The sequence below is a fragment of the Gymnoscopelus microlampas genome (genome assembly GCF_963454915.1).
Source record: "Gymnoscopelus microlampas genome assembly, chromosome: 12".
Taxonomy (NCBI): domain Eukaryota; kingdom Metazoa; phylum Chordata; class Actinopteri; order Myctophiformes; family Myctophidae; genus Gymnoscopelus; species Gymnoscopelus microlampas.
In genome coordinates, this window is record NC_139949.1 from 55,152,724 (window position 1) to 55,168,662 (window position 15,939).

Genomic DNA, 15,939 nt, shown 5'->3' on the forward strand with positions numbered 1-15,939 from the left:
TGGGAACATCTCCTATTATGGCTTTATATATTATAGAGACTCTAGTTTATATACAATGCTAAGAAAAAACTTTAATCAAAATCTTTGCACTGATTTACAGAATAAATACACTTTTTATCGTTAACCTTTATAATTCAAGTTGATTTACACTTTATCTGATCCAACAAGAAATGTTTTGTGTGTGTTTTGGGGGCAGGGTACTCAAAGTAAAACACTGATGCATGCCTCCTCAATGCGAAAGAGTGATACATCTCTACTCAGAATGAAAGAGTTTGTTGCATGCCTAGATTGATCCAGGTAGAAGGCTGCTGGCTACAATGTGTCATTGTGATTTCTTCCGGTAATTTCTTATCGTGCCTACTCAAAGCGAAAGAGTGATACGTGTTTGGATGCGTGTGAAACGACTGCCAACAAAAGCAGCTCCTATTGTTTACTTTCAGAATGAGAGATTTAGGAGAAAATGATGCGTTGTTATTGAAGCAGTTGGATACAGCGTAGCGATTAAAGGAACACTTTGCCTAAATCCTGTTTACAGCTTCAATACATGCTTAACATGATTATTAACAGTTGTGTTGTGTGTCCGTGTATGCATGTGAGTGGGTGATGGGGATGAGGGAATATACGGAAATATAAATAAGCATGACATTAAATGTGTGGTGTGTGTTTCCTACTAGTACGGGGATGAGTTTGCCTGGTCGGAGATAGAGAACGTGTGGACCACGTTGGCAGACAGCTGGCCAAAGAACCTCAAGATCATCTTGCACTTTCTCATCAGCATGTCGGGCGTCAACAGTGACCCCAGCCTTCTGCCCTATGTAAGTCACTGTGTATACACTGTACAGCCATAGCCCCATATATACAGTGACTGCATTTACATGCATGGGTTATGGTAACTAGACCATACCCGGTGAAGGGCGCAGACGAAAGTCGTTGCAAACGTGGGGTTAATGCACGTCCTGTCGCGCGGTTTCTCCCCCGCGCGCGTCCCGTCGTGGCACCCCCCCCCCCCCCCCCCCCCCCGGTCGCTCCCGTCGCGGCAAGAGCCATATGAAATCCGTTTTATTTTTTTCCCAAATTCTGTTTTTTTCCATTTTAATATTTCTGAATTCTGTATTTTGCTTTTTATGCTCATTTTTACCATAAAAAAAGTGTCTGGTAAGTGGAAATGAATAAATGTTCAAGATATAACAGTCCATACATGTCTCTGAAAGAAATCTACACAATTCCAAATCTTTAATATTTGCAAATTATATGCCAACATAGAACAGTATATAAGTACATTAAATAGCACCAATATAGGCTTGCTATTTTAATATAGCAAAATATAAATATAAAAACGGATATATAAATACTATGTTGTTATAGTTCTCTATATATATATATATATATATATATATATATATATATATATATAAAAATTTGCTATATAAAATAGCAAAATAGGCTTGCTATTTTCTGTTGCCCTGCAGCAGGCTTGAGTATATTTTTTGATGGCATTTTACACCACTAACAACATTAATCAGAGAATCACACGTCTTTGTCACAACTCGTGTTTTGTCTTTTTGTAGTTTTATTTTTAACCAACACAGTACAAAGTACTGGACACACAGATGACACACAGGTCATAGATGACACAGGTCATAAACCTGGAAATACAGGACAATAAACATTGTATTACCATATATTCATAGCATATATGATTCACAATTAAACAGCAGGTAATGTAGCACTGTCTATCACAGTAGAACCGAAATAGCAGAAAATGACTACAATAGCCATGAGGCATTCTGAACCATGAGCCAACAACGCGTCGCCCCAGCTACCATTAAGTTAGTGTTACAATACACAAAATACACCAAAATAATACTTTTCAATGGACTACTTGGGTAGCATTGATAATATTAACCACAGTAAGGTTCAAAAAGTTTGTTGATGAAATGTTTACATTGTTGATTAAGTCACGATGACGACGTTAGCATTAGCGTTAGCCGCATGCTAGCGCCAAACGTCCGTTAGCTTAGCATCACGCTAACGGCTCATATTAAGTTGGTTTGGCTAATAAACATTAATCCCAACTAACGCCAACACAGTAATGGATGTAAACATACACAGACATGCTTTGGACATTATTATCAGGCTATGTAGTCAGCCTGTGGCCATGTTTCCCATTCAACCCGGAAAAAAACCCTACGTCCGCTGCCACTACTGCTCCCGGTTTGGCTACAATGGGAAACATGGCCACAGGCTGACTAAATAAGCGATTTAAACGGGTAGTTTCGCTGGCGACCTAAAATATTATGCAGGCGACCAAACCTTAAACATCCGTGCGGTTCAGAATCTACCATTAGTTTTGGGATACGATGTATACAAAAGGGTAAACAGCGGAGCCTTGGCGGACGTTCGCCCGATCCTGGAAGAGAACGACATAGAACCGTTCTTTATGGAGCTAATGTGCATCGTGTGTGGGGAAACAAATCTGGAGTGTTTACTTTCCACAGCAGAGAGTGGGCAGGGTCTATGGTGTAGCGTCGGCGTCGGTGTTGCCATGTCCGCCGATTGTAAGCGCTTTAGGGCCAATGTTGGTGTTATAGGGTTCGTTTGGTTTGGCCTCGTTTTCATAGACCTCGCTGCTTGTTTCTCTCGCGAAACCTGGCACACAACGACGCATGCGCAGTTTGATCGGAGACCCAAGACCCCATCCACCCACCCACCGTCAGGTTACTAGAATTATAGTAGGATAAGTCAGTTAAGTCAGTTTTTATTTTTTTTATGGTATTAGGATTATTCTAAATATCCAGTGAGATTGTGACATTAGCACATGCACAGATTTGTAAAAACAGAAATCCAGCTCTGTTAATTGGGCTACACTCAAGGGAAATTCTGGCCAAATTGGACAAAGATCTAATTCTTTCTCATCTTTACCAACAATAGCAAATGTGACTAACAAAGATCTAGATAACTGTTTCAGTTTAGAGTGCCAACGATTATGCATTTTACATATTTGGCAGCCTCCAATGTGTTCCCCTGCCACCAAAAATCATCACTAAATCACTCAAAATATGTTATTTTCCTGTTGTTTGTAAAGTGAAGTCTCCTTGAAGTGGCTGCAAAGCTTGCATCACAACCAACACAAGGCAGTGATGTCTTGAAATGTTTTAATTACAGACATGTAGCATTGCAGAACTAGCAACACCCATTGTCAGTGTATCACCTTGATCCGGGTGATTTCAAACTATTAAAGGGCATCTAAATAGGTCTATACAGTGTGATCACTACCGGTTCCATAGCACCCTATTCACTAACAGTTCCATATCACCCTATAATGAGTGCTTTTTGTTGGTCATCAGGTGAAGCGAGTGGTGGTGTACCTGGGCAGAGATAAGACTATGCAGCTGTTGGAGGAGTTGATGTGTGAGCTGGAGCTGACGGACCCTGTGAGCTCAGCCGTCACTCACATGGACAACCCTCCCTACTACCGTATCACCTCCAGCTATAAGATTCCCTCAGTCACCTCAGGTACTGATCCAGAATGCTGCAGCACCTCTAGTCTTCAACCAGCCAATACTTTCACATATCTCCACCGTTTCTGCTACCTTCATTGTTTTCCGGTTGCTGCCTACACCTGAGTACAAAACACTGGCAACCAAAAGCATGGCACCTCCATACCTTGGAGACATGATCCAACCTTGCAACCCTTTCCGCTCACTTAGATCAGCTAACACAGGACTGCTGTACGAGCCTTCCCTAAAATGTCCTAGACTCTTCTCCTTCTTGGCTCCCAAACTGTGGAATAACCTTCCCATTGCAGTCAGAACTGCCGACTCACTCGCAATTTTCTGCTGCAGTCACTCACTTCCTCAACTCCTAGCACTGTACTCTCCCTGTACCCCTTCTTGCCACCCTTTCTTATGATTGATGCTAGTACATATCTTGGTCACGTGTTCTCATGTTTTTGTTCCATAGATTAGTTTTTCTCTTCCACAAATGTTAAGAATGATTTATATAGCATGTTATCAAGACCGATGCTTGGTTTGTTGTTTACCCCGTATCCTAGTTTCTCTGAGGCACTACACTGTTATCTCTGTACTCTATTTATGTCATTATTTACCTTGTTTACTGATAAGAGCTCATGTTTACTCCACTTATTCCGGTCTCGCACTTGTACGCTGCCCTCGATAAGAGCGTCTGCTAAATGCCTAAATTGTACTATTTTAGTAATGTAAGTTTTTACTTGCAAGTCATTTACGCTAGATCTAGGCTGCGTTTCAACTTAGTATGAGATGGTGCAACCTGGCCCAGGACTCACCACGCTGTCAGAAATGATACACAATGATTCCTTGATGGTGGTGACAGTGCATTTTCTCATCTGTCCTCTCAGGAACAACCTCCAGCAGCAATACCATGGTGCCAGGAAATGACGGTCATCACGACCACAGCAAGATCAAAGACCCGAATATAGAGGACAGGTACAAAAACATCCACTGACCTTTTTTTTTAAAGGCTGGTACCAGCATCACGCTTGCCCTTTATCTGCCATAAATACTTGCTGTTCACATGCAGTTACTTTTTTGGTGTTGTACTGGGTTGCTCTTACCTTGCAGTCCAAATGACCTAGAATAAAGCTCTCAAATGTGGCTTGGGTTAAATTGTAATTCGGTGATAATTCCCCTAGAGCAACATTTAACTCACCGATTTAATTTGCAGGGTGAGTTTGAGCCATAACTCACGCAGCTGACATTACATTACATGAAAGATACATTTTTGAGGCATCAGGAGTCATGAGGTCACTTTAAATTCAAGTCACCGTAAATTGAAAATGTGTTCTCAGTCAATGGATGTCCTTTGCTTGCCTGTTAAGATGTATCCTTTTTTCTACATCATTGCTGTCGGCAGAAATCGTGTTTCTCTGTGGTATTTTCATTCCATATTTCACACTACAGTGTCACGGAAAAGTAGCAAAAATAGCCTATCTACAAGCTCACAACGTGCCGTGATGCGACACATTGTAGAGCTTGTAGATTGGCTATTTTTGCCATTATAGTGTGGTTTTATAAATATTGAACCAATGAAAAGAGCTTGTGACTAAATGATAACTACATTGGATCCATTGGAACACAGGTTCTTTTTTCCACATCCTGAGTAACGGTAACGGCGATGGTGCCTGGAGGCTCCTACGAAGAGGAGAAGAGTACGAACACACACTTTAACCACTTAAACCCTTTATGCTGCAAGCTTATAGAATTGTCATTTTTGCTTTATATTGATATATCCTAGATCTCATTGCATCCTCTTAGATGTAAACAGAATCAAACCATTCTAGATGGGGAATCTACTTTATATACAAGGAGACATCACTTTGTATGATAATCACAATGAAATATCTGGTTTGTCTGGACAGCCCATTTTAACAAGGGTGATTTTGGACATCTCATCTGTTTTTTTAAGTCTGGATCAGACGAACAGATCTGAACCCATTTGATTTGGCATTAGGGGCCTGTTATATATGTCTACACTAATATATAGGGCAGTGAAAGGAACAGCTCCTTCTTACCTCCGGGTTTTGGTCAATGCCCACACCCCTGCCCGACCACTCCGGTTTGCCACCTCGGGGCGACTGACTCCCTCCCCACTCAACGGTCCTTCTGGTCGATCGACACGGTCACGACTTTTTTCTGTTCTGGCCCCACAGTGGTGGAATGAACTTCCCACTGATGTCAGGACAGCAGAGTCACTGCCCATCTTTCGCCGCAGGCTGAAAACCCACCTCTTCAGGAAACACTACCCTTCCTCTTTGCCTGGCCTACTTGTTGTTAACTAGTTGTAGGAACTATTGTTGTATTGTTGTATTGGATCTATTAGCTCGTGCTCATTTGATTTGGCTATTGTATCTCATGTGTTTATGAAAGTAGATAGCTGATATATTGCACTTTTACCTTAGCGCTAGGTATACTCTTGGTTGCTTGTTTTTACAGGAAATGCACTTAAGACCTCTGGTGATTAGTAGTTTCGTTCCCTACCTATGTTGAATGCACTTATTGTAAGTCGCTTTGGATAAAAGCGTCTGCTAAATGACTGTAATGTAATGTAATGTAATATATACAAATATATTATATAGGAGCACCACATTTTCTCTCATCAAATTAAAGCTCCATTACAAATTTCCATGAAATATTGGTACATCTAGAGTTGATCTAGTGTACCATCATGTGTGATAATGACCTGTGTGTGTTTGTGTGTGTGTTTTCAAGGTGACTCCATGCCTCTGTACGCCAACTGGCGTCTGAAGGTGATGGACCACAACCGGCCCGAGCCTCTGCCCTTCCCTCCTACAGCAGGCTGCTGGGCCCCTCTGGTAGACTACCTGCCTGAAACCATGAAACCAACACCCCTGCTGTTCCCCTGCACAGGTAACACACGCACGCACGCGCGCGCGCGCACACACACACACACACACACACACACACACACACACACACACACACACACACACACTGTTCCCCTGCACAGGTACCACAAACGCACACGCTCTATTCCCCTGCACAGGTAACACACACACACACACACACACACACACCTGCTGTTCCCCTTCTCACGTACAACACACACACACACACACACACACACACACACACACACACACACACACACACAAACATCTTATCTACAATCCATAACAAAATAACTTTAAAAAAATATATATTAAGAGATATCTTGCCAAGTATGTAACTGTTCATTTGTGTATTTGTTTAATTTGACTGGACTTTGGGATTAGAATGTTAATTCTAAGTCTTTTTGTACTAATTTATTCATTTTTATTTATTTTATAATCTAATTTGTATTTTTAGTTGTATGTATTGTATGTATGTCTGTATTGTCTTTGCTATGCTCAGGACCCCAGGAAGACTAAAGGCTCATTCATGTGTCTATGGGGATCCTTTAATAAACATAAACACTGTTCCCCTCCTTAAGTACAACACACGACACCCGTCCTTAACCTCTCTCACTGTCACATACTGTAACTGCAGCGTCCCGCTGTCAATTCGGCATTTTTTCTCTGTTTTCCAGGTGTAACATCGCTGTCATCCTTTTAACGGACCTCATTGTGGATCACGGGGTCAAAGTAGAGTGGAGCGCCTACCTGCACCTCCTGTTGCACGCCATTTTTATAGGTAAACACACCTGTTGTTGCACGCCATTTTTATAGGTAAACACACCTGTTGTTGCACGCCATTTTTATAGGTAAACACACCTGTTGTTGCACGCCATTTTTATAGGTAAACACACCTGTTGCTGCACGCCATTTTTATAGGTAAACACACCTGTTGTTGCACGCCATTTTTATAGGTAAACACACCTCCTGTTGCACACCATTATCTGCCTTGTTAATTTTACAAATCAAGGCAGATACTGAAAAGGCGTACACTCAGTACCTTCCATGCATTTACACAGGAGCTTCCTTGTTTGTGGAGGCAGTCGCAGCGATTGCTTTCTTGTAGAAATCATTCTTGTTTTGAAAACGTTTTAATTGAGATGTGTTACCAGTTTGGTAACCGTTTTTGAGGAACAATAAGTGAGGCCGTTATTTGCTGTGATTTTGGAACAGGTAATGTTTCTTTTTTAGGCCCTCTGCTTCGCATAACCACATGCCTTCGCTGTCCTAAAATCCATGGTAAACCACGGCCTCTTGTGGTTTATTATTGCTTAGTATGTAAGCAACGAGAACGAGTTGTACTCAACCTGTCATGGTGACTTTTCGGACACTTTGGCCTGCGTTCTCCCTCCAGGGTTTGATTACCAGCATCCAGAGGTCTATGAGCATTGCAAGCGCCTACTGCTCCACTTGTTGGTCGTGCAGGGAGCAAACAGCAGTGTCCAGTCCCTGGCCACGGTGCTGCTCCGCAACAGGGAGTACAACGACCCCCGAGTCCTGACTGTGAAGCCCGTCACCCCCGAGTTCAACCTCACAGGTCAGGCTCCAGTAGCTGACAGCAGCTCCAGTAGCTGCTGAGGAGTAAAAGTGTACTGTTTTTGTAATTGCATTGCAAGATCACTAGGTGGCAGCAAAAGTCAGCTCTCTCACTGAGTGTCTCACACAATGTAAGGAAATGTTATTTCACCAACAACAATTTTGAGGTATTTTTACTTTACTGGAGTAATTCCAGTTTTCAGTACTTTTACTTCTACTGCACTACATTTCAGAGGCAAATATTGTAGTTTTACGCCACTACAATTATTTGAAAACAAGTTACTAGTTACTTTGTAGATTTTGACTATAATTACAAAACATACATTAACCACTTCAGCCCTATATACATCTGCTATTTTCAAAAAAAAATCTACAATTTATACATTTGAAAACTTGTGAAATGGGATATTCTGCGTAATGAGTACTTTCCACTTTTGGTACTTAAAGTACATTTTGACACCAATACTTATCTACAGTACTTTTACTCAAGTAAATTTTGAATTCCGGACTTTTACTTTTAACAGTATTTCCACATTGCAGTATTGATACTTTTACTAAAGTAAAACACGCGAGTACTTCTTCCATCACTGGCTGTGACGTGTGTGTTTTTTTCTCCCCCATACAGGAGTGCAGGACTTCATGCCACATCACGAGCATCAGCCGTCGCCAATGACGGACTCGGGTCTGAGCTCCAGCTCCACCTCATCCAGCATCAGCCTGGGAACGGGGGCTGCGACTCTGTCCCACCTCAGCCCCACCCTCCTCAGCGAGGTGGACGTCACCGACGAGAAGGTCAAAGCCCTCATCAAGTTTGTCACCTCCAGGTGAGAACGGCCACACATAACGGCCGCTGAGAGTACAGCAGACCGTATCGGAGTGGACTTCAGTTTGAGCTTTAGTTCGTTTCACAAGTGTAATAAGAAGATTTAGTTTTGGCTTTAGGAATTGGCTAGTTCTAGTTTTTCAGAGATTATGAGGAAAGCCTTGTTTTATAGAAGCTGAAAAAAGGTAGGATGAAAGACTTCATGAACGCTGGAAAAACTCAAATGAAGATGATTTTGTTACAATTTTGCTTAGTTTTAGTTAGTCTTAGTTTGTTTTGTGTAATTAATTTTAGTTTGGAGTTAGCCTTCAGATTGTTTTTATTTTAGTTTCAGTTAATACAAATATTTGTTATACTTAGTTTCGGTTTCCTATAATAACCATGCCTGGGACTAACATATCGGTGTGTCAGTGTTCATCGTCATCATCATCCTTGTTACCATGACTAATTTCTTCATCCCACTCGTGTGTTTGCTTTCATGCTCACAGCTATGTCTGAACGGATCTGGTATTGTCACATCGCATGGCTTTTTCGTTTGTGTGGTTTGACTTTTGATATGTTACACATGGTTTTGATTTGACTGTACGTGATAAACTCATAATAGAGGTGGTGGGGGTGGTGACGTGTGTGTGTGTTTGTCTGGTGTAGGAAGCGCGGTCCGCTGTGGAACCACGAGGACGTCTCTCCCAAGAACCCCAACATCAAGAGCGCCGATCAGCTCAGCGTCTTCCTCCGACATGTAGTGACTGTGGCAGCGGTGGCCTAGTGGTTAGAGGGGCGGCCTTGATACCGGAAGGTCCCTAGTTCGATTCCCCAATTCATCACATCAATCATGAATCACCACTGAATAGCCCTTGAGCAAGGCTTCCATGCAGGGTCCGGCTGGAAACAAGCTTCGTGCTTAGTCCGACACCCTGGGTAAACAACAAACTTTGCTTTGCTTACTGTGTTTAAACAGTCACCGGCAGGTCAGTATTGTCTTATATGGTCTTGGTCTTGTCCGTAGCAAAACCTCGCAAACCGCAGGACCGACCTAGGCACCACATTTGTTGTGCACACTGTCATTAGGCTAATTCTTGTCCACATATGCTCTATACTTTTATAATGAAAGTGAAAGGGGCTCGGATTGTCCTAATTTGGGCACGGGTGACATCAGTTTAGTACCGAATTCTACGACTGCCTGTCTAAGAATAACTATTCAGATCATAGATTTCACTCTCTCCACTTTTTAAACATTCTCTCATTAGGCCAACTTCTATCTACCTAGCCAGTGAAATAATGGTGAAATTAAACTGTTAATCAGTTCACCAGTCACACTAACGGGTATGCTTCCTTCCCATCAGGCTTCCAGCTAGAGTCACTGCTGAGTGAAGTAGCCCTCCAGACAGCTCTGTCGTGCTCTTCTCGCCACTATGCCGGCCGCTCCTTCCAGATCTTCCGGGCTCTCAAGCAGCCCCTGACAGCCGCCACGCTGTCTGACGTCCTCTCACGCCTGGTGGAGACCGTAGGAGACCCCGGAGAGGAGGCCCAGGTAAGAAGAACATCACAACCAAAACGCTGCTCATGCTGAATGATTTATGTGTCTAAAATGAAATATTTCTGTTCAGAGAGCAAACAGGTGCCTCTCTGGCCTGGATGGAGAGTGAAGCAATGTATCTGTTGTGTTAGGAGCCTTGTGAGGGTCAGTGTGTGTGTGTGTGTGTGTGTGTGTGTGTGTGTGTGTGTGTGTGTGTGTGTGTGTGTGTGTGTGTGTGTGTGTGTGTGTGTGTGTGTGTGTGTGTGTGTGTGTGTGTGTGTGTTTGTATCTGATAGGATGACCTCTGCTCTTCTCTCTCTCCTCAGGGTTTTGTAATAGAACTGCTGTTGACCCTGGAGTCGGGCATCGACACACTGGCAGACACCGTCAAGAACTATGACCTCCTCACTGCCTTAGCACAGTAAGTCTGCTCAAAAGCCAGAGCTATATCCAATTCTCCAGTATGAGAGACATTTTAAACAAATGAAAAATGTTTTAAGCAGATACTAACTGGTAGCTGCAATCCAGAACTTATTTTGAAAAATAAAATGTTAGTTTAACCAATCTGTATGGGGGAGAGTTTGTTAATACATGTAACTAGTACACTGAAGGTGGTCTCCCTTGAGACATACAGACCCTGGTGTCAGTTAGGACACCTAACTAGTTGACAAGTAGCACCGCCTTAGGCACAATTTCTCCCCTGGCCAAGCAGGGATTGCCTCTTGTTTGAGCGTTAGACATTAAGGTCTCTCATGCGGGAGAATCAAGGCTAGATAAAAGTTCAGGTTGCATTTTTCATTAAAAAAACTGCTTAAATGTTTATATTGCTGGACCCCTACCCACGATCACCTATTATTGGGAGCCAAGTTTGCAGCCAACAGGAAAAGCACGGGACAGATAAACCTGAGCAGCAGGGGTCTGTTCAACTATGCCCACTACGGCCACGGCCGCAGCAACTCGCTCCGCGCCAGCCTGATGGGCGAGCAGCGGAAGGCCGACCGGAGACGGAGCAACACCCTGGACATTGCCGACCGCCTGGGAGGCAGCCACGGCAACCTGGCGCGCACGCGGAGCCTCTCGTCGCTACGGGAGGGCGGGGGAGGGGGCGGAGGTCCGGGTAGGCCTTGTCATGATTGTTACATAACCGCCTGATTGCAATTATTATTTAGATAATCGCAATTGTTTTTGCGTTCCATTCTACTGTATAAATTCTTCTGTTGTAAAATGTTCATACAACTTCAAATATTTTCAAAAATAGTGGAAATAGCTGATTGACAAGCTCACAACGCATTGCAATGTGGTTTGAGCTTGTAGATCGGCAATTTCAACTATTATTAAAACATTTTGAAAAGTATGGCCTGTTTTGGCAATAGTACTTTATTCATTTGATTATTGGTAGCGGCCATTGTTAAGTTATTTCTTTGTATATTTAAGTTAATTATCTGCCCTGTGCAATTTTAGTTTTCAAAGCCTAAAAGGCAAACAGAAATGTATCGTTTATTGCAATTATTTGTGTGACAATAATTGTCAACTAAAATGCCATGATCGTGACTACCGTAGGTCCGGGCGGGGAGGCCACACCGCCCCCCGTGGACCCCTCCAACCTGATGGCCACGGTGTTCTGGATCGCCGCCTCGCTGCTGGAGTCGGACTACGAGTTCGAGTACCTGCTGGCGCTGCGGCTGCTCAACAAGCTGCTGGGCCAGCTGCCCCTGGAGAAGGCGGACAGCCGCGAGCGTCTGGAGCGCGTCCAGGCCAAGCTGAAGTGGTACAGCTTCCCCGGCCTGCTGCAGCTCTTCCTCAAGGGCTTCACCTCGGCCTCCACCCAGGAGCTCACCATCCACCTGCTCAGCAAGCTCATCAGCGTGTCCCGACACACGCTGGTGGACCCCTCGCAGTTGGCGGGTAAGAGACAGATTTTGGGGGGGTCCGAAGACCAATGTTTTGACCAATATTTCGCATTTTTATTTTGAAATCGATGTAAAAGTTTCTGTTTGAGAACATTTAACTTTTTGATAATTCAAAAAATTAAATAAAGTATATCATTGTTGTCGGGAGGAAACCTCTTCTCTCCAATATTTAGTTTTTTGTTTTGTGTTTTTTGGTAAATGAGAGCCCTATGTGATCATACTACAGCGTCACACAAAAGCATAAAAAATAGCAGATCTACAAGCTTTAAACGTGACACGCTTTGAGCTTGTCTATCTGCTGTCACCCGACAGAGACGACATCATGATTGCAGGCCTTTTGCTGCCTTATAGAGGCGACGGGGAAATAACACATTTTATGTAACAGATGTGTTGTAAAAGTGCGACATCTGGTGGCTGAACGTTTTGTCTGGTGTCCCTTTTAACGCCACGCATTCCTCAGGTTTCCCGCTCAACATCCTGTGCCTCCTGCCGCACCTCATCCAGCACTTTGACAGCCCCACCCCCTTCTGCAAGGAGACGGCCGACAAGATCGCCAAGGTGTGTGCCGAGGAGAAGTCGCCCACGCTGTCCAACCTGGCCCACATGATGAGCCTGTACAGCACGCACAGCTACTCGCGTGACTGCACCAACTGGATCAACGTGGTGTGTCGCTACGTGCACGACGCCTTCGCCGATATCACCTTCAACCTGGTCACTTACCTGGCTGAGGTAAGCGCCGCCCCCCCCCCACATCACACGACCGTCGGCATGTCTTAACCGCTTTCACGGCGTCCCTATTTTGGGCATGTCAGCGTAGGCAAACCTTTTCTAACATTTTCTAAAACAGAAGATCTACAAGCTAACGATGTGTCACTACACAAGTTGTAAATGTGTTGCTGTCGTTGTACGAGAAAGTATGAAATAAGGCTTGAGTGGTTTAGAACAGTGGTTCCTAAACCTCCAAATGAATTATGTATTTGGCCGCGGACCTCCATCTGAAAAGATTTTGTGCCAGGAACCCCCAAACAAGATTTGTGTTGATAGAATGTTATTTGAAAAATATTCCAAATGTTTTTTATTTTCGCAATTTCTTTTCGCAATGCACATTTGCAAACACCTATGTCATATATTATCACAGATGCAATCTGTTCCTGTTTTTATAGATAACTAAATTATATGATCTACTATAGTCTATATCATGCAGAGATGTTGCTTGCCAAAAATGAAATGAACAAAGTGGGCATGAGTGAACTGCTGCGAGACGAATACCAAAACTCCCGCTAGCGGCTCGCCCCCAAACAAAGTCGCCCCGGGGAAAATCCGGCGGTATTCGCCTGGTGTTCCTAAACATATCAGTAAACTATGCCTAACCCTAACCTTATTCCTAATCTTAACCTCAGTAAAACTATACCTAATCCTAAACCTATATCTACCCTTATCCTCAGTAGGCTAAAACAAATACAAGAATACAAGAACCGCGAGTCCTAATTACCCTTCGGGCTGTGGTTTCCCTGGGCAACACCGTCGCACAGTGTAAACAAATTAATATATATTTTGGGATTTACATCGATTCTCATTCAACCTTGATATGCAAAAGTAGGTTTTGTTTTGTTAACGTTAATTATATATGTCATGATGTGGCCTTGCGCGAGGTTGATTACTTGCCTCTATAGTTGCTTTCACCAACTTTCACCACTTTATCCATTGCAGACAGACAGTCACTGTGATTGCATAATATCCACGACCCACACGTGTTCGGAACGAGTCCCTTTATCGACAATTGGGTCCGGCTTGGTACAGGTTCTATCACCTCGGAAAATCCCGGTTCTGTTTATCAACACCCGAGCGAGCCAGAGCAACCCTACTCAGCGCTGATCAGGAGGAGACACAGCTGTGTCTCTCAGCTGTGCTCAAAAATAGCAGACATACAAGCTCACAATGCGACGCGCTGTGAGCTTGTAGCTCTGATATTTTCAACGCGCGACACCATCGTACAACAAATAGTCTATTCTATAACTGCAGCACACAGCAGCCGAGCAGGCTGTCGGAATTAAACCACAGTCAGATCATGATATAAACTTTAAATTATTATGATTGTAACGGTTGTAGCCAACTACTTTATGCAAATAATAATATTAATAATAGGCTTAAATGATAAAATAGCCTCATTTTCCCAACCGGTGGCCGGTGGTGTTTATATTTACCGGCCAATTAAACATTTTACCGGTCAATGGCCGGTAAATACCGACATGAATGTCTGAGAAAAGGTGTCGTTTGGTCCACACCAGACATGTCTCTCACGGTTGTTTGTTTGTGTCTCTTCATGTAGTTCTCTCCGTAACATCGAGTGCTACTGTGAAGAGAAGGACACGTGGGAAACTGTGGGGCAGATCTCTGATGCTTACTGCCGTGTCAAATGTGTCTCTCTCAAGCTGAGGAGGGATTATAGTCAACCCATAGATGATGATGACTAGGGTTGGGGTCCAGAACCGGAGGGACCGGATCCAACATTGAGGAACCGGAATCTGTTCCATCACATTTGGAACCGATTTGTCACTCTGTCAGATGCTGGTATGTGGGCTTCATGTCTGCTATACAATTACAACACTAGTGGTTCTCAAACTTTTAATTTCAAGGACCACCATAACTCTTTGAGTGTAAGGTCCCATTTAGAACCTGACTGAATTTGTGTTAAAAAAAAATCTATATCATTTTGGCTTTCATTCAAATGTTTGATAAATATAGGAATTGTCAAAGGGAACCGTTAAGAGGGAATCCTTAACAAACCAGAATCGTTAAAATCCTAAAGGGTCCCGACCCTAAAGGTGACAGAATATAGATGGATTTATAATATAATGTAAACAATGAAGATGATGATTAAGAAGCTTCCTGCTGGGACGTCACAGAGGAGAGACAGTGTTGTGATGGTAGTGTCAGCCTCCCATTGAGTTGAGAAGCTCTGCTCAGACCCAGCTCACTCAGATGAAAGAGATGAGGAGGAGAGAGAGATGGACACAGCGTCCCATGCTGCTACTGCTGCTCCTGGCCAGCCTATCAGAGCTGAGGGGCTTCCCTTCCAGACCTCACCCCCAGAACCACCGTCTTGTTGGAAGGTAAGTTTAACCTGTCAGTCTGTTCCTGTTCAGCCTACCTGTGACATCATCAGTAGCCATCTTTGGTCATTCACACAATGGGGGAAACAATGTTTTAGTTTTTTGCCAGACCCGAAGGGTATGGCTTACATGAGGCTTTGTCCCTATTTCGTCCATACATGGTATTGTCCGTTTGGCTGGGACCTAAGGACAAACGGACGGGTCCCAGCCAAACCTAAGGACAAACGGACATACCATGTATGGACATCACTATTATGTCACAAGTACAAATACAGATGGTATATATACTGTAAAACACAAAGGGTTAGGCCTAGACACAAGCTGACACGTCATGTGAAGTCCGGCTTAGCCTGGATCTGGCAGAACCAGGGGTCTATTTCACGAAACCTGGATTAGGCATAAACCGGGTTTAAACCGGGTTTACTCGGCTATCCTGGCTTAAATTATCCAGGAATCGGTTTCACGAAAGCTGAGTTAGCTCGGCAGATTCATTTAGCCAGTAAACCTGGATATGTTTATCCATGATCCGGTTTCACGAAAGAAAATTGATGCAATCCTGCCTTAGTTACTATGGCAATTTAGCTGTGAAGTTAGCCTGGTCCGGACCAGGC

The 15,939-nt window shown here is 43.5% G+C and overlaps 1 protein-coding gene across 1 annotated transcript in view; it reads left to right on the plus strand.

Moving 5' to 3' along the window:
- LOC311057472 (protein furry homolog-like) overlaps nt 1-14,656 on the plus strand; it is a gene marked incomplete at its 5' end in the record, with an annotated part of 29,817 nt that extends 15,161 nt beyond the window's left edge. Inside the window, 17 exon segments of the mRNA XM_084074429.1 lie at nt 675-815; nt 3,348-3,516; nt 4,379-4,466; nt 4,859-4,911; nt 5,141-5,188; nt 6,249-6,367; nt 6,370-6,407; nt 7,066-7,169; nt 7,785-7,967; nt 8,592-8,790; nt 9,438-9,546; nt 10,093-10,320; nt 10,632-10,726; nt 11,139-11,416; nt 11,866-12,210; nt 12,676-12,944; nt 14,545-14,656. Of these exon segments, the coding sequence (XP_083930555.1) occupies nt 675-815; nt 3,348-3,516; nt 4,379-4,466; nt 4,859-4,911; nt 5,141-5,188; nt 6,249-6,367; nt 6,370-6,407; nt 7,066-7,169; nt 7,785-7,967; nt 8,592-8,790; nt 9,438-9,546; nt 10,093-10,320; nt 10,632-10,726; nt 11,139-11,416; nt 11,866-12,210; nt 12,676-12,944; nt 14,545-14,556 (2,478 nt within the window). The 3' untranslated portion in view covers nt 14,557-14,656.
- Between the last annotated feature and the right edge of the window lie 1,283 nt (nt 14,657-15,939).